Source organism: Rousettus aegyptiacus, unplaced genomic scaffold (genome assembly GCF_014176215.1).
Source record: "Rousettus aegyptiacus isolate mRouAeg1 unplaced genomic scaffold, mRouAeg1.p scaffold_m13_p_2, whole genome shotgun sequence".
Classification (NCBI taxonomy): domain Eukaryota; kingdom Metazoa; phylum Chordata; class Mammalia; order Chiroptera; family Pteropodidae; genus Rousettus; species Rousettus aegyptiacus.
In genome coordinates this window covers 76,963,153-76,989,599 of record NW_023416295.1, presented here as the reverse complement: position 1 = coordinate 76,989,599, position 26,447 = coordinate 76,963,153, and the positions used below count along the sequence as shown (strand labels likewise).

At 39.7% G+C, this 26,447-nt stretch overlaps 1 protein-coding gene across 13 annotated transcripts in view; it reads right to left on the bottom strand.

The window, feature by feature from the left end:
* The window catches only part of NCKAP5 (NCK associated protein 5), a 909,219-nt gene that overhangs the window by 725,761 nt on the left and 157,011 nt on the right, over positions 1-26,447 (bottom strand). For 8 of the 13 annotated variants that reach the window (XM_036235766.1, XM_036235765.1, XM_036235763.1 and 5 more), the window contains one exon: positions 26,063-26,192. The exons of 2 other annotated variants lie outside the window; for them this stretch is intronic. In XM_036235766.1, coding sequence (XP_036091659.1) covers positions 26,063-26,131 — 69 coding nt within the window. In that variant the 5' untranslated portion in view covers positions 26,132-26,192. Of the gene's footprint in view, positions 1-26,062; positions 26,193-26,447 lie in introns of those variants that run through there. 3 more of the 13 variants (XM_036235769.1, XM_036235773.1, XM_036235782.1) reach the window with 3 other exon arrangements.

Genomic DNA, 26,447 nt, shown 5'->3' with positions numbered 1-26,447 from the left:
GGGTCTCAAACACTGAAAATGGTGACTGACACATAGTAGATGGTCAATAACTATTGAACAAAAAAAGGGAATGAGTGAATGAGAATCTTATTTTAAGATTTCTTGATGAATTCCTAGGGCATTTTATACTGCAGTTACAAAGCAGTTTCTGTTTAGTCATTATCCTCTTACACAATTAAAAACTTTCCACTGATTATTTTATATAGCTAACTTTCCCATTTGTTTACAATACAAAGAAGAATAATAAACTAGAATGAGTTATTAGAAGAAAGAAAAATGAGTAGACTGAATAGATGATGTGACCAAGGTCAGGTAGAAAGATGTGATAAAAGGGAGAACCTGGAAGGTCTAAGCTCAGCCAGCACCTCTATGCCCCATCACCTAAAGACTGCTCACCTTCTAAGAATTCATAAAGCAAAGAGGTAGAGATCAAGTTTATCTTACTTACCCAATAATTCATTCTAACATCAGGGAAGTATATGTTTATAAGAATAGGTTGGTAGTTCTTTAGTTTATTCTACATGAATATGCATTCCTTGGCTAGACTTCCTATTTAGAGAAGATGCTACAGACCATAATACAACTTCTGGAACGAGGATTAAGAGACCTATTGAGGGCCCCTATCTAATCCTTGTTACCATTATAGAGACATACATTTGCCTCTGCAACTTGAGACTGACTCTTCATGGCACATTCACTGTCCATCTTTAAGGCACCAAAAGCCAGACAGGCTTACCTATAAATTTGATAACAGGACCCGCCTTCTACCATGCTCAAAATCTAGGATTTTTCCCTTACTCTCACTTCTTACATACGAAAATTTCTCGATGCTACCTCTCATAATAGTCTTCTTTGTATGGCCTTAGCTCAACTTTTTCTTGAGTTTTTCCTAAACTAACAAACATATATATATTATTACTTTCAGGTATACAGCACAATGGTTAGGTATTTATATAATTTATAAAGTGATTCCCTCAATTACTCTAGTACCCATCTGGCACCACACAGCCATTACAATATTATTGAATATATTCCCTATGCTCTACTCCACATTCCTGGGCGTATTTTGTAACTATTAATTTATATTTCTTTATCTCCTCACCTTTTTCATCTTGGCCCCCAACTCCTCCCCTCTGGGAATCACTAGATTGTTCTCTGTTTCTGTGAATCTTTTTTCATTTTGTTTGTTCATTTCTTTTGTTTCTTGAAGTCCAAATATAAGTGATATCCAATGCTATTTGTCTTTCTCTGTCTGACTTATTTCACTCAGCATAATAACTTCTAGGTCCGTCCATGTTGTTGCAAATGATGCGATTTCATTCTTTATGGCTGAGTAATATTCCAATCATCTATTGGTGGGCATTTAGGATGCTTTCACATCTTGGTTATTGTGAACATAGAGGTGGGGTGCATAAATCTTTACTGATAAGTGTTTTGATTTTCTTTGGCTAAATACGCAAAAGTTCAATTGCTGGGTCAAAAGGAAGTTCTACTTTAATTTTTTGAGGACTCTCCAGACTCTTTTCCATAGTGGCTATACCAATCTGCAATTCCATCAACAGTGTATAAGGGTTCCTTTTTCTCTACATTCTCGCCAACACCTGTTGTTTTTGATTTATTGATGATAGCCATTCTGACAAGTGTGAGGTGATATCTCATTGTGGTTTTAATTTCCATTTCTCTGATGATTAGTGACCTTGAGTATTTTTTCATGTTGTCTATTGGCCATCTGCATTTCCTCATTGGAGAAATACCTATTCAGATCTTCTGCTCATTTTTTAATTATATTGTTTTTTGGGTTTTTTTGGTGTTGAGTTGTATGAGTTCTTTATAAATATTTAATGTTAACCTTTAATCAGATGTATCATAGGCAAATATCTTCTCTCATCCAGTAGATTGTCTTTTTTTTATTATTAATTTATCTTTATGGTGACATAGGTTAACAAAATCCAGTAAGTTTCAGTTGCATATTTTAACAGTAAGGCATATATTTTTACATTGTGCATTCACCTCCCATAGTTAGACTTCTTTCTGTCACCACTTATTTGAACCTTTTTACCCCAAGTAGATTGTCTTTTTTTGTTGTTGATGGTTTCCTTTGCTGTGCAAAACTTTTTAGTTTGATGTAATCCTATTTATTTTTTTCTTTTGTTTTCCTTACCTGAGGAGATATAGCAGAAAAAAATTACTAAGAGCAATATCAAAGAGCTTATTGTCTATGTTTTCTTCTAGGAGTTGTGTAGTTTCAGGTCTTAAAGTCTTTAATCCATTTTGAGTTTATTCTTATAAATTGTGTAAGAAGATGGTCCAGTTTTATTTTTTCATGTTATCTGTCTAGTTTTCTCAACACCATTTATCGAAGAGACTGTCTTTACCACATTGTATATTCTTGCCTCCTCCGTCATATATTAAATGAGCATATAGGTATGAAATTATTTCTTGGCTCTCTATTCTGTTGCATTGATATTAATGTTTTCATGCCAGTACCATACTATTTTGATTACAATAGACTTGTAGTATAGTATGATATCAAGTCATATAATACCTCCAACTTTGTTCTTCTTTCCTAAGATTGCCTTGGGTATTTGGGATCTTTCATGGAACCATATATATTTTAGGATTATTTGTTCTAGTTCTGTGAAAAATGCCATTGGCATTTTAATAGGGATTGCATTGAATATATAAATTGCTTAGGAGAGTATGAACATTTTAATGATGCTTATTATTCCTATCCATGATCACAGTATATGCTTCCATTTATTTGTATCTTCTTCAATCTCTTTTTTCAGTGACTTATAATTTTCTAAGTACAAGTCTTTTACCACTTTGGCTAAATTTTTTTCTAGGTATGGCAGTGTTTTTGATGCAATTATAAATGGGATTATTTTCATAATTTCTCTTTCTGACAGTTCATCAGTGGCGTATAAAAATGCAACTGACTTCTGAATAGTAATTTTATATCCTGCTACTTTACTGAATTCATTGATCAGTTCTAACAGTTTGGTTTTTTTTTTTTTTTTGGTGGAATCTTTAGCAACAATGCTTTCTAACCAGTCTCCATGACTCAAGCTATGCATTACTTCAATCCATTTTTCATACATCCATCCCAGATGTGATCCTAAAAGGCAAGCCTTATTATATGCTAGTGTATTGGAAAACCTAACTCCTTAGCACACAATATAAGACCCTTCATAATCTGGCTCCTGTCTCCCTCTCCTCTGGTGATTCTCTACCTCCTAATTCTACCCAGCCACTTTGCATTCCTGAAACACTCTCATTATCTCAAACTACTGTGACTTTTCTTGTACAGTTTTATATCTAAAATGTCCTTCCCACTGTAATCTGCTTTTCAATATCCTCTCTATTGTTTACACCTACTAGAGGTTTAAATCTGGCCTAAACCTCCAGTAGGTTTCCCTAATTGCATTAGGCAGACTCCAGCCAAATCCCACTGTATTCCCCCATCACCTTCTCCTTCTATCATGGCAACCATAATATTAAATTAAAAATTATTTGTTAATACTTAACTCTCCCTGAGGTTAAAGACTGCATTTAATTTATGTGAACACACACACACACACACAAATAACGCACTTCTTAACATACAACTAATTCTCACTATGGCTGTTGACCAAATTAAACGAATAAATTTATCAATGTCTCTCAAATCTGACCTTTCATTCTCCTGGCTAATAATTTAGTTTCCAATTTCCCAGATGCCATAAAGCAGCCACTTGACTACTTTTTTAAAAAAAAATCAATCAACTGTACTGGTAATGCCACTTGAGAGGCTGAGGGGATAGAAAATATATCCCAATATACCCAGACAAGGCTACCTATAAGTACAAAGGAAATAACAAATATCAAATTATTATATTTTAAAGAAGAAACTGAAAATACTATAGGATGCCTAGTCTCCTGGTATCACGGACCAGATATGTGCAGAGCAAAAACACACCAATCCTTAGTGCAGCTGACATGGGGGCTTGACCAAGCAAGATATGCACAGATTTACACATTCAGGATGAGCTGATAACCAGCTGTTACCTGCCAAGAACAATCATGACTTCGACTCATCTGAGATTTGTAAAGTCCAACGACAGAGCAGCTCATTTAGTTATTGTACCAACTGTTCCTTGACAGCCTGTTTCTGAAGGGCTGTAGTTACGTGTGCATAGAAAGAATTTCCAACTACTGAATAACAGGATGATGTAGAAGGTATCAATCTACAGGCATGGGCATGGAGTAGGAGGCTGGGACTCAATGAGTCGCACCTAACAATAAACCCTCTAACTCATCTGGGTATTGTAAATAGTAAACTGGTGTAGAATTACTAGCTAAAAATTACATTTAAAATAAACAAACAGTAAAACATTTCCTTGCTGGTTACTCTCAGGCAAATTTTATGTCTGTCTCATATAATGTCAAGATGTCTCAAGATCTAAACTAAATAACACACTTGCTTTGACAGATCACTTGTTTATTCAGAAGTTCATTAAAACCAGCAGCATGCACAAAATCCAACAACAATCAAGGCTAAAAATATTTTTTAACCAGTGTTTTAGTCAAATATATCTACTTAAATATATTTAGAGATGATATTAGCAATCAAGGTCAACTTTTTGTCATTATGTATAAACAAGCAGACATTAATTGCTTAACAAAGCAGCCCTTGTTATATCTTGGTTGAATCTCTAATTGATTACAGCCGAAGGAAGCCATGAAGAAGTGGAAATCCTCCTCACCTAAGAAACAGTTAACCTTGTGAGGGACACAGGGAGCATTTCTTAAACCCAAGTCTGGGCTACTTTGTTAATTTCTGGCTAAAATACCTGCTTTATGAAAATCATATTTTTCATACATATTCTCCAAAGTCCACTCTGAGTTTTCCAGCTCATGTTCATCTTTATTTCTTTGACTATTGATAGGCCTCATTGACTGTTCCTTTGATTTGCATATAACTTACACATAATCAAGATAATAGGAAACGCATCTGACAAAATTAAGCACAGTGCCAACTAAGCACATAGCAGCTACTGTGTGGGCCTTTTGTGGCAACATAAAACTGTCAAGACTTGTGTTTCTCCATATTTGGGCCCCAGCCCATCAGCATCAGCACCACCTGGGAGCTTTTTAGAAATGCAAACTCATAGCCCCTCCCAGACCTGCTGAATCAGAAACTCTGGGGGTGGGATCAGTAATTGGTGTTTTAATGAGCCTTCCACATGATTTTGATGCAGTCTCAAATTAGAGAATTACTGTATTAGGATTACAAGTCTGTATCCAGAAAAAAATTGACCAGTTTATGAGAAGAGGGAAAGATCAAGGTTATTATGATGGATTCAGAGAAGTTTTAAAAAATGCTATTATCTTTGAAAAGAACTACTTCTTGCAGAAAGTAGTATGCACAGTAAGACTGGACATCTTTAAAAAAAAAAAAGAAACAAGAAACAACACAGGGAAATGTTGCTCTTACAGAGCAACATAGATGATATTTCTAATCACCAGGAGAACTGCTTAGCACTGAGTGTCAGAACAGCCACATCCGCCTGAATTAATTCAGATTCCGTGCTGAATGAATGTGCAAAGCTTATTCCCATGGAAACTGAGCACTATATAGATTGATAGGGTTATAGAACATATAACTGAGCTAAAGAAATTGCCAATTTTAGAAGATTAGCATTGAAAATTTGACATAACATTTATTTTCTAAATATCAGACGTGCCTCATCTATATTTGAGGATAAAGCTCTGTCAAAATTTGATTTAAGACAAAAGAAAAAGCTTTACTACGAGCCTATCATCTTTGAGCTCCAGCCAAAATGAGGCAGAGGCTGTTTTCTTAATACTTCTTTGATGACAAGGAGACTGTTTTGAACATTGAAATTAAATAGGTTTCTTCAGCTTCCTGCCTGAGAGTTCAGAAAGCCAAGTTTCAGGCATGAGCAAGCTATGAATGGGCTGAATAAGGTACTCACAAATAGGGTTTCGCACCCCAAAACCCTCCCACAAAGCACCCAGCAAGAAGAGTACTAAGAGGTAACAGCGCACTAACAGTGACTCAGCCTTTCCTCACTTTTCTGGATATTCCTTTTATGGTTCTCACTAATCACCTTGCCATATAGGAAATTTTTACTGTATAGGAAAGGGCTTCAAATAGCAGCACATTTGCTGCTGTCATTTCACATAGAAGTTTGTTTAGACCTCCAAAAGATTTGTTTGTTTGTTCCTTAGGCCATTTGGGTATTTCCAAATTTTATATATGACTGTGACCAAAAACAGGTAGGAAGGCAAACAAGAAGTTCAAAGCAGAGCTAACCACGTTTAGTTACAGGCTCTGTCTCCAGTAAATAACAGAGAAGTAACCAGAGGGGATTTTATCTCTCTGTCTTCAAAGAGATACAAAGAACCTCAGGTTCAAAATGAGCAAATGTGGCCCACAGAGCTATGATGCATTTAATATCTATTAAGATATCTAAGACCCCTCCTAGCTGTTAAATTCTCTACTTCTCTGATCTTGTAGCTTCTTACAGGGACTAAACCTTTGAAATTTCATGCCAGGTTTAGTGACTTAGGTTTTTATGAAGAAAAAAGAAGTCCATAAGCAACATATGCTACAAATTTGAGGTTTTTGTTGATGCTTAGCATTTGACAGTTGTACCTGGCATTATGAAGTGGTAGTTTTCTGTTCATATTTTGGAAGGTAAGGTAAGAGTGACAGATTTTTGGTAAGTGAATTGCTAAACAAGGCTCTGGGCAGGGGTCCATTGGGAGTCCCATCCATCCAGACAAGTTCATGAATTCCATTCAGAATATTTACATTTACATGCAATTAGGCAGAATATGTGTGAGGGTAGGAACAGAAGAACAGAGGTAAGAGGTGGCTGAAAAAAGGTAAGAGAAAAAAGAAAGGAAACAAAGAAAGAAGAGAAGAGAAGAGAGAAGAGAAGAGAAGAGAAGAGAAGAGAAGAGAAGAGAAGAGAAGAGAAGAGAAGAGAAAAAAGAAAATGAAAAGAAAAGAAAAGAAAGGAGAGAGAGAGGGAAGGAAGGAGAGAGGAAAGAAAAAGGAAAAGCAGCAGAAACATTCTACAAGAGAAGGAAATGATTTTCACTATGTCTTGTGTTCAGCTGTGTTGACCTGAAGGTTAAGAGAAGGTGAAGGAGTTTATACTGTTTATCAGAGGTGATCAACTCATATCCCAAAGCTTGACATGATTATCTCACATGCCTTGATAGTGCATTATCTTAGCTTCCATAGATAACAATTGTTTATGGCTCCAACAATAACCCAGTCCTTTCTAAAATAGCAGCCATGCTCAGGTTGGTGGTCTCTTGATTCAAGGAACTCTCTGGCTGACAATTTTTTTTGAGCCCTAATGCATGGTTGCCAACCCAAAACTGTTTTCTTTATGTGGAGAGGAGGTGGCACTGTAAGATTAACAAGGAAATTATCAGTAATGTTCCAATTACTGGATTGGGGCAGCCAGATGTCAAAGACTTAATCTTTTTGTGTGCAACTTTTGCAGATTAGCCAAAGTCACTCAAGAAAATATACCAAAGGATTATAAGCTATGTTTGGTTTGAGACCAGTACCAAATTGGTAAAATAAGCCAGCCTTTCATTGGGAAGAAAAGCTTTCTATTATCTGGATAAGAAAAAGACATTTAATTAGTGAAATTTATTTGCAAGTTGAATTATTATCACGAGAAAGAAATATCCAAGTCTCTTGCCTCAGTCATCTCTGTGTTTTAAAAATGCATGAGGTAAATGGCATCTCTTAAACATACTTTCAAAAGGTAACAGAATGAAACTCATGCAAAACAGACACATATCTCATCAGAGGGTATACCACAAAAACTAGCTTGTGACTAATGCCAAGAAAAAGTGACACAAAAGCCCAAGTTTTCTTATTTTGCAGATTCCTTAATTTTCAGAGGTAAACAATGGATCCCAACTTGTTTCTGCCCCAAATCCATTTTTCAAATAGTTTCTTTGATCATTCACAAGAATTTAGAATACTGTAAAATTTGTAAATTTGAACTTGATCACCTGGGAAAATATGATTATTCAATCTGCTGAAATCTGCTGAACCTAAGTCATCTTACAATAAAAAACACAGAATCTAATGAAATGAGCACACACTGCTTTTAAAAACTTGGATGCCTTGAAACTAGTTAGAAAAAAGATAGAGTAATGAGGGGGATCATTTCATAAACTACGTAAAGTCTAACCAATGTATTGTATACTTAAAATTAAAGAAAAACTAAAGAAAAAAATTAAAGAAACTAAAGAAAAAAAAACTTAGATGTCTGATTTTAGATTTGGAAGGCAATGCCAATCATAGATGATTAATTTATTTTTCAAAACAGACTGAGGAAAAATTCTTTTCTCTGTCAATCCAACTATAAAATAAATTTGAGAAAAATTAAGCTTCAGTTCTTTAAAAATATTCAGTCACATAGACAATCTACTCCAAATCTTCCAAATAGGTCTAACCATTTATTCAACCCCTCTGAATTTCACAAAAGTGACTTTTGCTAAAACTTTTCCTTATCATATATAACTCAAGCATGCTTACCAAATCGGAGACCCTGCCCCCTTAACACATACGTCTTTCTGCAGCAAAATTTTGGAAAGAAGGGTTCTGAAGGACAGCTTGAGCTGGAGGTCTGCAAACCAGCCAGGGCAACAATTTATCTCAAATATCAAACTGTCAACTGCAATGGTCATATCTGAATGAGGTAGCAATGCCCTTGGCAAAACAGAATCCTAAAACTGATTGTAATACTGACAGGTTGGCTTTGGGCAAAGTGGGAAGTCCAAACGTTTATCTCTTGACACAATATTAGACTAATCTGAGAAGTGGGAGGATCACTTCATAAATTATATAAATGTCTAAACACTATGCTATAAACCTGAAACTAATATAAAATAATATTGAATGTCAACTCTAGCTGAAAAATAAAAACTAAAAAAAGTCAGTCTTGAAACATATGAAAGGAATCTAAGTAAATAACTCCGTCAGATAGTATAAATGATCTAACACTAAATTTTCCTCTGAGTTGAATATTTATAAGAGGCTTCTTAATGGTAGGGATATATCTGTGTCATAGATTTTTTTTTTCCCTATAAGATCTCTTTCTTCCCTGATCATTGACATCTGCAATTCTATCATTAGACATTTCCACCTTTAGCACTCATTTAAATGCAAAACAGAGGAGAGTTCTGCTCTGCTTTCTCTGTCACTGAAAACTCCATCTCTTGCTGGGAACACACTGATGGCTGGAATCTCGTTTTTTCCTTCTTTGATATTCTTTATTCTGTGCTAGTCATTTTACATCACAGAATCATTGAGCTCCAAGGAATCTAACAGATTGCTGGACCCCGTCCTCTGATCACAAAGACTAAAAAGATAAAGCTGAAACTCAGAAGAGAAAGGAGAACTGTCCAGAGTGACTCAGCCAGTTAGTGACAAAGTTGGGACCAGAACTGTGGAGCCCACAGCCAGTCAGCAATTCACTACCCAAGCATTTACTGAGCCCTACTGTGTGCTGGGCACTGTGCTATATTGTGGAGACATGGTAATGATGATTACAAATATATATATTTTTTTCCTATAGAAGCTTGCCATGAAAGTGAGCTGGCCAGGCTCAAAACCCAACAGTTACAATGACTCTACCTACCTAAGTGTAATCATAGAAATGGATCTTTTGTTGATTTAATCTCAAGAACTTAGGAACTGAGATATAAAAATAATTTCTTTAGCAGATTTCACCTACAAACAAGTGAGCCATCTTTGGTTATTTAATCAAGAGAGTGTGTGGCTCACTTACAATACTCACTAGCATAAAATTTTACTCAGTGGTGGAGGGATGCATAAAAAGGAACACAGTACTATTGCCACCAGCAATAGTACTGTTTTTACTTCATTGGAGTGAGTTATCATTCACTTTTTCTTTCACCTAGCCATTCATGAAACATCTTTGAATGATCCCCACTACTAGTCACTAGGGTATAATAGTGAACAAATCAAAAGCCCTATTTGTTATCCCAGTTTTCTCATTATCGCAGTTCTCATTGTTATTGGGGTATAAATTTTAACTTTTTCAAACAGTTTTTTTTTTCTGTTCTTGTGTCACTTAATCCTTATGTAAGTCCAGAAGAAAACAGAGGCTCAGAAAAGGTTAAAGGATTTGAGGGCAGGCACACAGCTAGTGAGTAGCAGAGCTGGGTCTTGTGTATTTCCTGGCACTAAGGGTACGATGTTTCTATTAGCCAGTTTCATTTTCCTTCCTGAAAGGGCCCTGCAGCAACACGCTCATCAACAGGGGCCATCATCTTTAGCTGGATCTCTCTGGGCAAAGGACTTTGAACACCAAATGCGTATGACTTGCTTGGTTGTGCTTTCACTAATAACCACTGTTTTTACTTTTCCAATTTTCCACTGGAGTCTGATAACCACATAAGAAAAAAAAAAGATGAACTATCTTTCTGTTCTTATTATACTAAGACTTGTTCTAGTAAATTCTTCATTCAAGATTTTTTTTCTTATTTCTAGGCAATATTCAATTATCAAAAAAATATAGACTTGATCCTTACTTGAATATTGCAAATAGCTCTAGGTATGGAAAAACCAATAAACTGGCTTTTGGTCAAACTTGGTTCTGATTCAGAAACTTGGTGCCAACTCTTACCAAATTATGAAAATTACGGCAAGTTATTTTGCCCTTCTGAGGCTTAATTTCCACACCTCTAAAATGGGAATCATGATGACATGCACCAAAGGTTGTTGGGAGAATTATTTGAACATTAGCTTCATGAAAGAAGGACTTCAACAATTTTGTTCACTACATAATTCTGTGAAGAATCACACACAATAAATTTTTTGAATAAAGCATTGTTTAAAATATGTATAATGAGCCTGTGTAGTACCTAGCATATCACCAAGAGCCAATAATGTACATCTAAGTTAATTTTCCCCCTTTATGCTGTCTCTTTCATCTAGTAAGTAGATTGGGTCTCATCATATGTCTAACAATAAATATTTCATGGATATAATTTGCAATGAGGGAAAACTTTTATGGACTCACATGTCAGAAAAGTCTTTCAGAGATGTTTGGGATGATTATGAAGGTGTGTGAGTCATCCTGGATCACCAGTAGGACACACTGCTCTTTATTACAGAGTACACTGTCGATTATCCCCACTGGAGCCGAGCTGTCAAGGGTGAAGAGAGGAAGAATAAACACCTCCAGGGAGGCCTGGAGCTCCTGGTCATGACACTCTTCTTCGTCCCCTGAGTGAAAACTACCCCCGTGACCCATGACAGGCTCTCCCGGCCCTTCAGTACTCCTAGGGGAAGCACTTCATCCCAAAATATCATCTGTGATCTGTTTTCCATCACAGGAAAAAAAAAAAAGTCTGATATTGGACATTTAGCTCCATGGGAAACTACTACTGCAAATTGAATTTTGAAAATTAAATTCAATTTAGCATGCATTAAAGTCTATTTAAAGAAATCTTCTGGTAAGTCCTTTGTTATGCGAGGAATCTTTCTGGAAAGAGAAAAAGCAACCCTTGATGCATCCTTTGTATAAATCTGAATTCATATAAATAGAACTTTCTTAAAACGAGGCATGGGGAGATCAGTTGCAGGGGGTGAAGTCCTGCACTGCTTCCTGGTACTTCTTCAGAGAAGCATTCCCCATTCTCCCACCACTCAGAAGCCTGGCAGAACCTCTCATCCCAGTGCAGAGGAAGGTTTCTACACAAGAGGAAGGCCAGACTGCTACTTGAGGAAAGGGCTCCAAGCTGAGGGGGAACTCACTGCTTTGAGAAGAGCCACTATAAAATGGCCATTCAAGCATGGCACTGAACCCTAAAGAAGGTGGCATCCTGGGAGTAGCCAACCCCGTCACCATGGGAAAGGGAAGCCAGAACACTCACTGATTAAAGCACAGAGAAGCACGCCCCTCTCAACTTTGAGCTCAAGACACACACGAATGGTACAGGTATCAGCAAGCATGAGCTTTGTGGTAAGACAGACCTCAGTGCTTACTAGTCATGTGATCTTGGACAAATTATTTAATTTCTGAGCCTCAGTTTCTTCATCTATATAATGGGAATGTTATACTACCTGCCTATAGAGTTGTTGTGAAAATTAAATGAGCTAATATAAATAAAATATTCAAGTCCAGCACCCAGAATATAGTAAATGCTCTATCATATTAGTTGCTATTATTATTATTACCAATAGCAATAATTCAGATGGGATCAAAAACCATAATGAATATTCTAAGGACATCTGATTATTCAATAACACTGTCATTATCTTTTCATGCTAAATGATGACACATTGAAGGGAGTGTATAATTGGCCCCTCCCTTTCCCATCTCAGAATTTGGTGCCCTATATATGTCAAAGCTATTCTATCCTGAATCATTGGCCAGACTTTGATCTCTTCTCCTCCTCAGAAGACATAGTTCTGTGCTTCATTCTCTCAAAGTCCTTTCTCAACCAAAGGACAATTGGATAAGCTGGTTCCATTTTTGTCAGCCTTTTCAGGTGACATAATACAGCTCACTTTAGTACTTAAAAACTAATTTTAATTCTAGAAGTGCAGTACCATTTTTGCTCACATCTAAGGTAGCAACTTACCCAAGCAAAGGATTAGGCCCTAATTAGAAGCAGGTTGTAAATATTACATGAGAACCCTGGAGTTTCTGCTCAGTTTAAGTTACACTGACTTCCAATCATGCATTTTATCTTTTGGCATGCATACATAGGTGCCCAATAAATGTTACCTTTGGTGATAATAAAACAAAAGCCAAACTTTCAAAAGTAAAATATCCAAAAGACCATTGTCTACATTCTTGGCAGCAGTCAGAGAGCCAGTTTTCCCAAGTCAGCAGCCTCTGAGGAGTCTGGCCAGAGGCCAATTCCCAGGGTTGGCGCATTCCTGGGGCCTGGCAAGAGGCCACTGAGACCCTGTTTCCTCTTTCGTTCTCTTTATGTAGTGGAAAATCTTTCCCACTTCGACCCCTCTGAGTCTCCTTTCCCCCATCGAAGTAAAGAGAGGGGAGTCGCATGGGAAATGATCACCGGCCCCTTCCCCAAATCTCATCTCCCGCTGCTCCCAAGTTGGCACAGCTCAAAGCAATCGAAGGCACAAGACAAACAAAGAAGGGCTCTGCAGCCCAGTCTCTAGCCTGATTGTATCAGGGGCACAGGGCCTGGGCCAGAGACCCAGCAAGCCCTGTGCACAGGGAGTCATTGTACACTTGCATGGAAGGCTGTGGCGCTTCTGAAGGCTTTTGGAATATAATTGCCTATTATAAATAGACACTGGCTGGGCTTCAAGGGTGAGAGCAGTAGGCCAAAAGTTCCAGAAAAACACAACGCTCCATATAAGAAGGTCTGGAGTACAGCTCAGTAACTGGCAACTCCTGAGCAACTGGACTAAGGAGAAAGCAATCCAAGATCTGGTCAGATACAACCTGTAGTTAACACCTGGCGAACATTTCTGGCTGATAACACCATGGGTATGCCATTCAGTTTTTAGACAACATATGTGAATATATGCAAAGCAAATATTAAAAAAAAATCTTTTCTGAATGCCTTTTTCCACCTGCAGACAAAGAAAACTGCCATCTGGAGTTGCCACGTCAGCCGGCTCCACATACTTTCAGTGTAGAGGCTGAGACAGCATGCCAAGCACAAGGCCATGTGCTCTAATTGAATACTTTCCCTTAATTCTCCTAACAACCCTTTGAGTAAGGCATCACCTCTTCACAGAAATGAGAACATGGAGGCTCAGAATTGATAAGTAACATGGCCAAGCTCATGCAGGCAAGGCAGTGTCTGGACGGCCGAGATTCAAATCTGGTTCAGGCTGAGTCTCCAGCCAGCTCGTGCTCTTCCATTCCATTCCATGGCATCCATTTTCGCTGAAGCCTTTAAGATGATTGAGTGCCCTGTACACATAGGCTCTTTCTTTCTGAAGCCACCACTGCTGCTCACATTTTTGATAAGTTCAAGTTCAGCAGGTAGAGCTGCATCACTACTATAAAAGCAGTACCTTTCTTTTACATAGAGCCCTACTATCTCCAGAACAACTTCCTGATCTTCACTTTACCTCATGGCAACCCCACTATTGAGGACACAGAGATCCAGATAGTTTCAGAAACTTGTTGAGGCCATACACGTACTAAAGGGTTCACCTCAGGTTCAAATGTACAGGTTTGGAGTCCTAACGCAGTGATCAGGGCACTACATTACACTCCTTGTATCCCAGCCACCATCCCACACTTACGTAGTCATGCACTAGGCATTTTTATCAGAACTTCCGAGAGAAGACCATGTCGCTGGCCAGTGGAATTTGTATTGTGAAGGTGTTACAGCATGTTGTTCTGGTCAAACCAAGTTGCTGACTCCCAGGGAATGGGCTCAAAAGCAGTACATAGGAACCCATTTCTAATAATATATAAATCGTAAACTCGTCAGACTTAGGATCATGTTTTCTTTTCACGAAAAGAGGGGATAGGTGGGGTGCATATTATATAGAATCAATGTCTGAATATATTCCACTGGCCCCTATGCATCCACTCTCCACTCTCCACCCTTCTCTACTCTGCTCTGGGCCCCAAGGTGCTACGAGGGCTCTTTTTTCTCTGGCTTCCAATTGTGTTTGGCAAATGGGAGGTGCCAGCTGGGCCCTGAGGACTGCGGAGGGTGGGTATGGTGGGAATGTTCATGTCCTGATTCCCCTCTCACTGGGCCAACACTTCCTGGCTGCATCCCTCCACCTAATGTGACATTTCCTGCCAAGTGGCTTTCTCCTTATGGCCACGTGGTTCTGTAGCCACTTTGTCTCCTTGCCCTATCAGGCCAAACAGTGGCAGTGGTGCCCCACTGTTTCTAGCCTCAGGGTGCTGTACCGTCACCTTGTTGAACCCCCTATATCCCGCCACTCCCGTGTCAGAGGCCCTTTATCAAGCTTTTTCCATCACCTTACTTGAATATGCCATCTGTTTCCTTCCAGGACCTCAACTGATGCAGTAAATAAGAAACAATATTACTGATATAGTCTTTGTAGGCAAAACCATGAAAAGCTATTCAGATCTATAAGAGGGCATGAAATGCTAACTACAGTAGACCTAGCTCTGTCCTACCTTTGCTTCCTCCTTGCTACACCTCACCAAGTAGGAATTAGGTCAGAGAGTCTGCCTCAGGGACCTACCAGCAAAGCTCCAAAGTTGGCCCAGGATATCTCCAAATAGCTCCCTACCACTGCCATCTGGCTAGGATTCCACTCAGTGAGGAGGGAATGACAACGCTAGTCTCATCCCAGTCATTTATAGTTGATGCCTTCGAGGACTTCATGTTCAGCCTCGTGCCTACCCATTCTGGATCACAGCCAGCCTAGCCTCCACGTCTGTGCCATCACAGGGGATGGCAGGTCTCTGACCACAGGTCCTCCTCACAAAAAGGGCGACAGTCCCTGAGCCTAATTATCTGCTGGCTACGACAGATGGATCCCAGGATTTACCAGAGCAAATGATTTCATTTCCCTCAACACATCTATGTGCATGAGAGCAGTCAATCAATTAATTGTATTAGGAAACCTACCAAGCTGAAGACAATTGCTCATAACTAAGAATCAAAAAGGTGCTGAAAGACAGAAGGCAGGCAAACCTCAGAGGCATCTTCGGAAATGGACGGTTATGATCCATTAATCCTAGTTAAGGAACTCAAATTTATGAGGAGGAAACATCTGGAACTGCCTGAAATGTAAAGCAACTAGAAGGAACCACTGTTTGGGCTCACAGAGAGCAGCCCAGACAAATGGGATTTCGTGCTAGGAGAGAACTGCAAAATTAGTATACGAAAGGGCCAGAATGGAGGCAAGTGCATCTGGTGTTAAGTGGAGCATTTTAATACAATGGCTCCTGGATTTGCTCATGAAATATTAATCGAAGTTGGAGTGAATATGAAGGCTGTCATATGAGTAGAAATCTGGCAGAAAGATATTAAATATTGGCTAAGCTGAGCCCATGCGACGGAATGTGGCCTTGTAACAGAAAGTAATGAAAATGCTGCCTAATTCAGAGCCATGAGCCCTGTGGATGCTTAATAAATATTAATTGATAATAATGAACTATAGTACACTCTGGTAAATTAGTGAGACAGTTAGACTGCTGAAATACAGCTCGAATATATACAGTTGGTATAACATACACTGATAAACGAATGAGAAGAAAGGAAATCAAAATGATTTACCTGTGCAACGCATCCTGCCTTGCACCAGGAACTATGGGTAAGAGAATATTAATAGAAAAGTGGGGAGGGAGGGGTGGCTAGATGGGACAATAGGAAAGTGAAGACGATAATTCAGGATTACAACAGAACTTTCTTGGGGTCTCAGCAATTCCTCAAGTATAAGCCAGGTGCCTTGGAATCATATACTATTCTTTTAAGGCACCGTGGTTTTCTCAACAAATTTCTGCTTCAGGGAACTCAGGGACACCACAGATTAAATATGGACCAGTTTCTTAGAGGGGGATATGAAAGCTCTCCTCCTGGGGGTAGCCCCCTCTCCCGATCAATACAGCTTGAAGAGAAAACTCCATTTTATAAATATCATCACTCTTCTTGTGTGCACCACTATATACCTCCTGGTATTATGGCGCTATGATTTGTAAATATGTGTCCATATTTTTTAAAGCTTTATAAAGCAGACATCATGCTTTGTATTTCTTAACACTTACTTACGTCTTCACTCTTAGAACTTTGCGGTGCTTCAAACCTAGTAGCTGCTCAATTCATGTGCTGATCAATTAGGAACTCCAGAAAGTAAAGCAGGCACCTATCAGTGAGAACACTCAGGTGCCTATTGGGTTTGAGGAGCAGCTTCTAAAGAGGTCGATGAAAGTTCTACCTGTTGTTACGAACAAAGCACTAGAGAGTCTGACACAGGAATGATCTTAGGCTGCCAGAGGATGGTGCAGAAAACTCAGTTGCCATGGAAACTTGCATGAGCTGATGACTCCCATTGTTGAAAGATGGTGAGACACCAGGAGAATGACAAGCAGACCTCTGAGTCCTAAGAACACACAGAATATGCCAAGCAAACATCTCTTCTCAGTTGTATTTAATTTCTGCTATAGCAGCTGTATCATTTCATCATCTATCGATAACGACATTTGCGAAGGGCTTTCAAAATGTTTCTAGTTCTGATTTAGTGATCTCTGAGATCCCAAGTGTGCACAGAGCGACATATGAAGCAGGCCAACAGCACTCATTGCAGCAGCCGAGTAAAATGGAGCCGGATTCTGCTGGGATCCTGCTCTGTGACCTGGGCCAGGGAAGCCATCTGTGTTCAGGTGCTAAGGGCTGGCCTTGCTAGACTAATGGCAGATGAAGCAACCTAACCATTCTTGGGTCACAGATTATCTCTGAAAATCTTATTATATGTATGGACACACACCTCAGAAAAATGCACAATATATTTCAGAGCATTCAAAATCCCATTAAGTTTTTCCATAAATTTGCTTCAGGCACCTTGGGACTCAAGAGGGTCCAGCTATCACGTTAAGAATTCCTGATGTAAAACGAAAATCTTTACATACACGTTAGAATCATCCTTGGGCAAAATTGAAAAGAAGTGTGGCATCTAACCTCTCCAACCTTCCTAACCAGCTCTCAGTGCCTTCTCCAGGTAGTTTCCCCTTACAACACATCTAGTATCTCCTGTTAGCACGTACTTAGCTCATGGACTCACTAGTAAGTTCACTCACTCGCTCATTCATTCCACTGAGTGCTTTCTCTGTGTCAGACTCAAAGAATACATACAGTTGTGAGTGGCATGGCTCATGTCCTCTATGAGCTTATAATTCAGTTTAATATTCAGGGGATATTTGGCAATATCTGGAGATAGTTCTGGTTTTCACAACCGGAGGAGAGTGCTATTTGCATCCAGCAGGTAGAGATCAGGGATGCTGCTAATGCACAGGACAGACCCCACAACAAAGAAATACGGGTCCAAGATGTTAATAGTGCCGTGGTCGAGAAATTCTGCTCTAGAGTAGGCATGTGACAAAGTGGTAAGCACAGTGATAAAGACCAGAAGTGGATATTACGGCAACTTGGGAAAAGGCATTTTAATAAGAATTCTGAAAGATATGGTTATGATGACAGTCTGCCTTATTTTTAATAATGAGAGGAAGGAAAGAAGAGGAGAGAACTGTCATTCAGGGTGAGCCATCACCCTAATGAAGGCAGATATTCTTTGGGGCAAAATCAGAGGGGGGAGTACCAATTGCAAGTGGTTAGCAAACAAATAGTGTTTGGGGAAAAATCTCCTCACGGGAAATGGTGTCAGCTCCTGACCCACCTACATCAGTCAGTGGCCCAGCCAAAAGAATGTACAGCCATCTGGTAAGACCATCACTCAAGTTATAAACCCTATTGCATGCTGGGGGAAAGATATATTTTGGATGTGCCCCATCATTCACCAGTTCCTTCCTATTCTACTCCCCTTCTCGTAAATAATCCCACCTTGTACACGAACACACCACGATCAGTTCGAACATGATCAGTCCTAACATGGGTAAAAGGATAAAATGACAGATATATGATATTATATACATCATGTTTTATATATTTGCTATTATAAACTTTAATCTTGACAGAATTTTGTTTTCAGACCTGGTTAATCAGAAAAAGCAAAGGACCAGAAGCCAGGCCGAGACCAAGCTCCGACACATACATTCTTGCTTTTTTGTAACTTTCCCACTCCCACATCTGCGCCATTGACAACTGCTTCTGCAAAATCAGGCCTGGCCGCTCTCATCAGTAGGCAGAGCTATGGCAACTGCACTAATACACATGTAAACCTCCAGCCTTGGTGAGGCAGGGGCTCTCTCAGGTGGGGACGCACAACGCGAGGAGCCTCCTATTACTGGCATAGAAAGATTTACAGCTTCTGACCTGCTAGCTCCGTAGTAGCAATGTAGTCAGGAGCCAGACCTGAGCTGAAATCCCAACTCTATCACCCACCAGTTCTACAGCCTTGAGAAAGTTAATTAACTCGTTAAGCTTCAGATTTCTCGTTTATAATGTAGGAACAGAGTTCCTATGTTAAAGGGCTGTCAGGAGTATTAAATGACAGCTCCCACCTAAAACACAGAGCAGAGCACCTGGCACAAAGTACACCTCAGTAAATTTCAGCGATGACTACTAAGGGAAGGAAGCCATCCTGGTCTAGACTCAATGCACCTGAATATGCCGAGCTGTCTGATAAAATGGCTTCAATGTTAGAACTCGGCCAGCTCCCACTGCTGACGCACTCTATGCCCACAGCTTGGACGTGTTCCTCTTCCGCTCTTCTGTTCTGCCCTCCACTCAGACTCTGTCTGTAGCAGCAGTGTTGCTCAAATCTCCAAGCTCCCTCCCACCCATATGGCCAAGACTCCCTGTCATCTCCCAGTCCACCTTTCCCAGATCAAGCCATAGGCCCTGGGACCTGTGCTCCTGGAGGTCAGCTGGACAGGACATTTCTCCAGCATTTTCTCGACCTGCCGTGATGGGCTCAGCTAGGCTGGCGAGAAGATTCTCTGGGTAAATATTCATATCAGGGCCTGACACTTCTCTAACTCTACCACCGCCCACTTTCAAGGGGGAATGGTCAAAGATTCAGTAGTCCACTTTGGAAAGATTGTTACCCAGGGCTAAAGCTGGTATGTTCCTACCTGTTCCTTTCTCCTAAAAGGGGCCTTATCTGGATCCTCAGACACCACCACACCTTCCAACACCCGGCTCTAGCATATGGCCTCTGTTCTTCTCAGGACATTTAAGACATGGCTGAGATAATGGCCCTGTTAGGGGTAATGAAGCAACCATGGAATCAAAAGCTCCTTCTCATTCCTTGACCCTCTTCCCTTTGATGCTTACTTAGGAAATCTCAAACAAACTGGATGCTAGAAAACAAAGGTCAGGCTTCCCTACTTGGCCTTTGCAGAGTGGTCAGAGGCACGAAGCAAACCGTACTTTACATGTGCCTCCATTAGTAGAAGGGGTCCAAGGCAGCTTGGGGTTGAGTAGCTCAAAAACTTCCCTAACAACCAGGTAGTTAGTGCTCTGCACAAGATCCCGATAGTAAGGGGTGGTCTAACTGAAGCACTCAGAGAGTGAAGAAAGCTACGGCCATGCTTGCAGAGCTACAAAATGCAATTTGTTTCATACTATTCACAACCCACTGGCTACCCTGAGTTACATTAACAGTGTCCTTATGTTAGGTTTAGCAAACGTCTCAATGAGTTTTGAGCTTTCTACATTATTTCACTTTGCTCAGCTTTTTGACACTTGAGCTCGTGCATCTTTGCTTAAAAGCCTACACATGGTCTTTTGCCTGCCTGGGCTTCTTGCACATCCTGAGAGTAAACACAACTCACTACTCAGAAAGTCAGGGAAAAGCAAACCTGAACATTCAAGTTTTCCATTTCTCTAACGTGTACAGATTTCTTTTAGAATCCAGCCCATTGCTTGTCTTTGTAAATAAAGTTTTATTGAAATATAACACATGTCCATTTATTAATGTATTGTCTGTGGCTGCTTTCCTGCTACAACAGAAGACTCAAGTAGTTGTAACTTCTCATCTGGCCTGCAAAGCCTAAAATATTTACTCTCTGGCCTTTTACAGAGTCTGCTCACCCCTGGTTTGGGATTATAGAAGCTGAGCAGTCCCACAATCTGCCCATGAGCTGAAGGCCCAGGAAAGCTGCTGGTATGGTTCCAGTCCAAGCCCCAAGTCTGAGAACCAAAGGAGCCACTGGTATAAGTCCTAGTCCAAGTCCAGAGGCACAATAACTAGCAGAACTAATGTTCGAGGACAGAAGATAGATGTCCCAGCTAAAGCAGAGAGAAAATTTGTCCCTCCTCTGCCATTCTGTTCTATTCAGGCCCTCAACAGATCAGATGATGCCCACTCACGTCAGTGAGGGCCATCTGCTAGCACTACTCAGTCTCCCAATGCACATGCCACTCTCTTCCGGAAACTCCCTCACCAGACACACAGATACATTTTGCCAGTTATCTGGGCATCCCTTAGCCTAGTCAAGTCAACCTATAAAATTAACCTATAAAATTAACCACTTGATATAAGGAAGAAACTTCTCTGGGAAAGAATAATTCAGCAATGAAATGAGTTGTCACCAGGGCTATAGGAAAACATCTTGGGTTCTCTCTTCTCTTCTGTCCCATTCCTCAACTACCAAATTCCCTCAATCACTTCAAAGCACAACTCTAATGACAGCTCCTCCAAGGTGCCTCTTTAGAACATCCTGCAAAGATCTCAAGTCCTATCGCTGTCAGTGTCACACTGTTTACCGCCTCCATGTTATATTATTCTCCCTGCTTACTAGGTTGGTTTTGACAAATAAACTATAAACACTTTGAGGAGGAGTATTTCCTTGTATCAGTCAGGGAGACTCTGCAGGAAAAAGATGGCCCACTCAAAACATCTAACAAGAATTTGGTAACGGAACTATGCAATTAGCGTGAGCAGACCTAAAGCAAACCAACATGAAATGGGCTGACAACATCCAGGAGTCATCAGTACCAGGAAGCCTGCAGGGGCATTGAGAGAGAGAAGCACTAGAACACAGAGAGGGGTTTGGTTATAACTGTAGCTAGGGCTTGGGGAGAGGGTTGCCCAACAAAAGCTGTAGCCATAGGCAGAGTAGTCCAGTCACTGTGGTCCACGACCAGGCAGGAGGAAAGCAGGAAAACAATGACCTTGACCTCTTGCACCTCCCCACCTCTGATATCCTGCTAGGTACTCCCGTTAGCCAAATCCAACCAGATGTCTGAAAACCAGAGGTCCTTTTGATAAGGTATGTGGTATCTCTTCCAGGGGTTCACGAAAGCCAGGTAGAGGAGAATGGAGTGGATCTGGAGAAGGAAATGGCAATGATGCAGCACATCCCATAGCTACTGAGACACCTTAAATATAAAGCAGCTTTTCAAAGCTGTCTGCTGATCGACTTAATTAATGCATGTTTACGGAAGGACTAATTATTCTAATGTTTGGGTGCGAACCACCAAAAGGCTGAAGGATGAACTGAAGGTCCTATGAAGGGCCTTTCTTGCTCCTAAGAGTCTATCAAAATTGTACTGCTGCCACAGCTGAGGATCTAGTATAGCCAATGTTTGTCTTCCTTACACTGGGAGAGAAAGGAATGGGGGTACTACGATGGAGGAATTCATCATTCATAAGAGAAACCACTACTCTCATCTGTGCTTAAAAGCAAAGGTAATTTTTCCACAAATTAAAAGAGTATTTGCAATTGAAATGTAAGCTGGTAAAAAAGGTAACTCCCTCTCCAGCCCTCTCACCAGCTAAATGCTATCACAGCTACACATGTCAAATAGATGTACGTGCAGTCTGGAACGATTCTTCCAAATAAAAAAGCACAGTGTGAAATGCTGACTTTTTCTGATCAAAAAGCATCCTGGGGTGAGCTGAACAGCTTTGGGTCAAGAAAAGGCCTCAATTTCTGAAGTGATTTTTATTGTTACAAAGAGAAAACTGTACTTGCCGTGAATATGCAGCTACTCAGCTCACTCCTACTGGTGATGGCACACTTGTAGTCACTTGTCTTTCTCTCGGGGTCTTTGCCTCCCACATTGAAACATATTATTCATTTCAGTTTCACTTACCTGTCACTTTTCTTCTTACAAAGGGTGATTTATCAAGTAGAAAATCCTCAACATCAAAGAATATTTTGGCATTACCAGAATACACACACACACACACACACACACACACACACACACACATACACACACGCATACACACACGCACGCACGCATACACACATGCACGCACGCACACATTTTCAAACCCTCCCCTGTGTCATGACCTAAAGGCAAACTGTGACTAAGAACCACAAACTCACATCCCCCAACCAGACCTTTTTTCAATATCTAACGTGAGCTTCTTTATTCTGTGGTTCCTACAGCCTCAAAATTTAAAAGCTGTTGTAAGGGAGCTATAATTTCTACTCAATACTTCATGATTTAACTATGTAAAATAAAAAGTGTAATGAAGTTAATAGTACCTTATTCTTATAGTACCTTATGAGGAATTTTTTCCTACAAAATCTGAAAGTAGAAATTATTTCTGGGCCTTCTCTCTCTGAAAAATATGGTTCATAATGGTTATTGCAGTAGAAGTTTAAGACTTAAGAATTTAACATTTTTCTCTTTCCTCTATTCAGTTTTCCAAAAGGATATCTTCTCTTACTGAGATATTACATTATATAATGAAAGATAAAGAATTAAAGTAACAGGTAGGAAATCTTGGTTCTGTTCTTAGTTGTATCCCAGTTGTATGACCTCAGGAAAAGCATTTAACTTCACTGAGTACTAACTACTCCTTCTGCAAAGTGAGGAGACTGGATGAACCATTTCCAATCCATCATTCTATGATTTAAAAAAATTAACATAAAATAAAATAAAATATTAAATATTAAATAAAGCATGCCTTGGGAATGAAGAGTGAGTTACATGATGCTATGCGTTGCTTCTTTTTTTCTTGTATTTCCAAGCAAACCTTATCTAGAATCATCCCTGTGTGCTTTTTGCCTAGTTATTTGTGTGGTTTCAGTACGGAGCCCAAAGGAGGGCTTCTTGGGTTCAAGTCTTTTACAGGCCAGTCTGCTTTGATTTCATACCCTACCTACTTCTCCTTCCTGACAGTCATAACAAAATTCACTCAAGGGGCTTTCAGTGGGTCTGACTCTCAAAGAACCAACTCAAAAAAAGTATTCTTGCTGCCATTGGCCCAGCAGTAGCATCTTATATGAGAAAAGAACATAACACTAAAACAGAGGATAAAATTATAGTCACCTGGCCTAGCTGTATAACACTGAATAGCATGTAAGCACTCCCATACACTCTCCTATGAGTGTTCTCATAGGAGAGAACACTCTTCTTTAGGATTTTCGCAATATGTGCATGCAGATGTAACACTTAATCTGCCTCTAGGAAACAAGGAAGATATTTCACTAGTGTAAAAATTCTCATAGGCATCATTTAGGGAGATTTACCAGGATTAAGTTTCTCAGGTGGTGCCAAGCAACAAGTTCTCATTTTCACAGTGTTCTTTTATGTTGTGAGTCAAAAAAAAACAGATTTGCAGCCCCCACAAGACTCAGGGTAGTGCCATATGCCACTGGGAACTCCAGCTTGATTTGGGGCTTCCAGCTAGCACTGGTAATATGATAGGCTTTGATTTATGCTCATAGTCAAGTCTACCCCTAAGCAAAATTTAAATGTAGGCAAAGATTTCATTGAAACTGTTTTCTCTTTCTCTGATTTTCAAGTACACAATGCCCTCATGTTAGCCCACTTTCCCCTTCCCTTACTTGCCCCAACCCAGCCCTGCATTCCAGCACTCTGTGCTCTGCATCTTTTTGTTTACCAATTCCCTCAACAAAATTCTGCTCATCTTGTTGACATTTGGAAATGGTCCAAAACTTTTTTAAATAATGAGAGCTACTGTGAATTATTCAAAGACAATAGCTTAGCATGCTTGCTTTGATAGGGTCTCTGCATATTCTCTGGAACCTAAGGCAGAATTTGGGCTTTAGGGACCAAATTCTGGGGTTAAGAGACTATTTCCTCTGCTGCTCATTTCATACTATAAGGTCATCTCTGTCCCCTGCCTGGACATAAGACACACCCCACTGGCAGGTTAATTTGTAGAAGTGGGTTTGTTTTTGTTTTGTTTTTTTTCCAGCAAAGGAGAAGCTGAGAAATTATCTTCTTATCCTAATTCCCCAGAAGTTGCAAAGGGAGCAGAAATATAAACACACATACACACATACACACACACATACATAGACACATAGACACTATTTTCACCACCGTCCACCTGGAGATAGAAAGACCTGAGAGATGAGAAAAGGGCATAACCACTGAGAGGAAAACTTAAAATACAATTAAGCTCTTAGCCTCTGAGCGTATGCTGGTCACTGCAAAGCCTACAGAGACACAGAAATTGACTCTAATAACAAGAGAAGAACTTGACACAAAAGTGTAATGTAATCCTTTTCTCAAACCCCAGAAACACATCTGTGAACAATTCATGACGTGAAGCCTTAGCAGGTAATAGGTGAATAGCAAATCTTACATGGACAGAGTAAGACCTATAGCAGCGGAATTGGAAAAGTGCAAATGATAAATCGAGTCAATAAATATTTTATTGGACACATATTCTGAATCAAACTCTACGCCAGGTGCTGGGAGTACACAAATGAATAAAGCATATCTCTATACCACATGCAAAAGAAGGAACTAAACTCATTTCTATCATAGTAGACGAGCAAAAGAGGAGTGACTTGCTTGATTTGATTTCTTGCTCTGTTCATATGCATTATGGAATAGAGTAGCACATCTTAGCTGAGAGACTGTGAAAGAGTGGCCAGCCTTCAAAAATCAGTGACTTAAGTCCATTCCTCAGATTACCAGGTTCTCACAAACGAAAACAAACCCAACCAGTTTGCTAAGAATGATGCTCATCAGAGTTAAAACATTTATAAAGAAAGTTTATGGACAATTAAACTAATTTACATACCTAAGAAGATCTCAGAGAGTTTCTTCACTCTTCAATTTTGGAAGCTCCATTACATTCTTATTCAACTTATCCTCAAAGTTAAGATAAATGGGTGATGGAAGAGCTATATATAGACCTGGCACCTGGCATCAGCTGTACAGTAGTGTTTTTGTATAGGTTCAAGTCTACTTCAGCTGGAATTAATGTAATTATATATAATGTTGACAGATTATGACATTTGCCTATTAAGACACTATACAAACATTCCAATAATTTACTGGCTTTTGACTTTGTAAAAAAATAAATAAAACAAAATCCCAGGGGATATTGCTAATGGGGTAACTGGAACAGAGGTTTCAAAAGCACAGGGTTCAGGAAATAACAGTCAAAGAATAATGCATTTTAAGCCAAAACATATAGAGTGGTAAATGAATATTTAGTACTTACCACAAGACTGCTGTCTAGAGACAGCCTTTTTCCAAAGTCCCTTTTCTCAAGCTGTCTTTTTCCCTCCATGGGTGAAGTTATTTATTTTCCTTTGTGATTTATAAGAATTCCCCTTCTGTTTCCAAAGTCACTGCGAAAAGTGAACATGTTTTTTACTATCCACGTGAACAGTGTTTAGATTCTTGTTTTTAACTTTCTAACCAGGAACAAGTGTGGAAGCCAAAAATACCCAGACCCAAATAATAAGTATAGAACTGGGCTTTCTCAACTCCAAAGACCTCTCCAAGTTGCAAATGTCAGAGTCGTCTTTTCAGAGGCCCCTGTGTTTTCATAGGTTTTGCTCCTGGTGTTGGGGAATGGGTTTGCAGGTCGAATCAGCAGACTG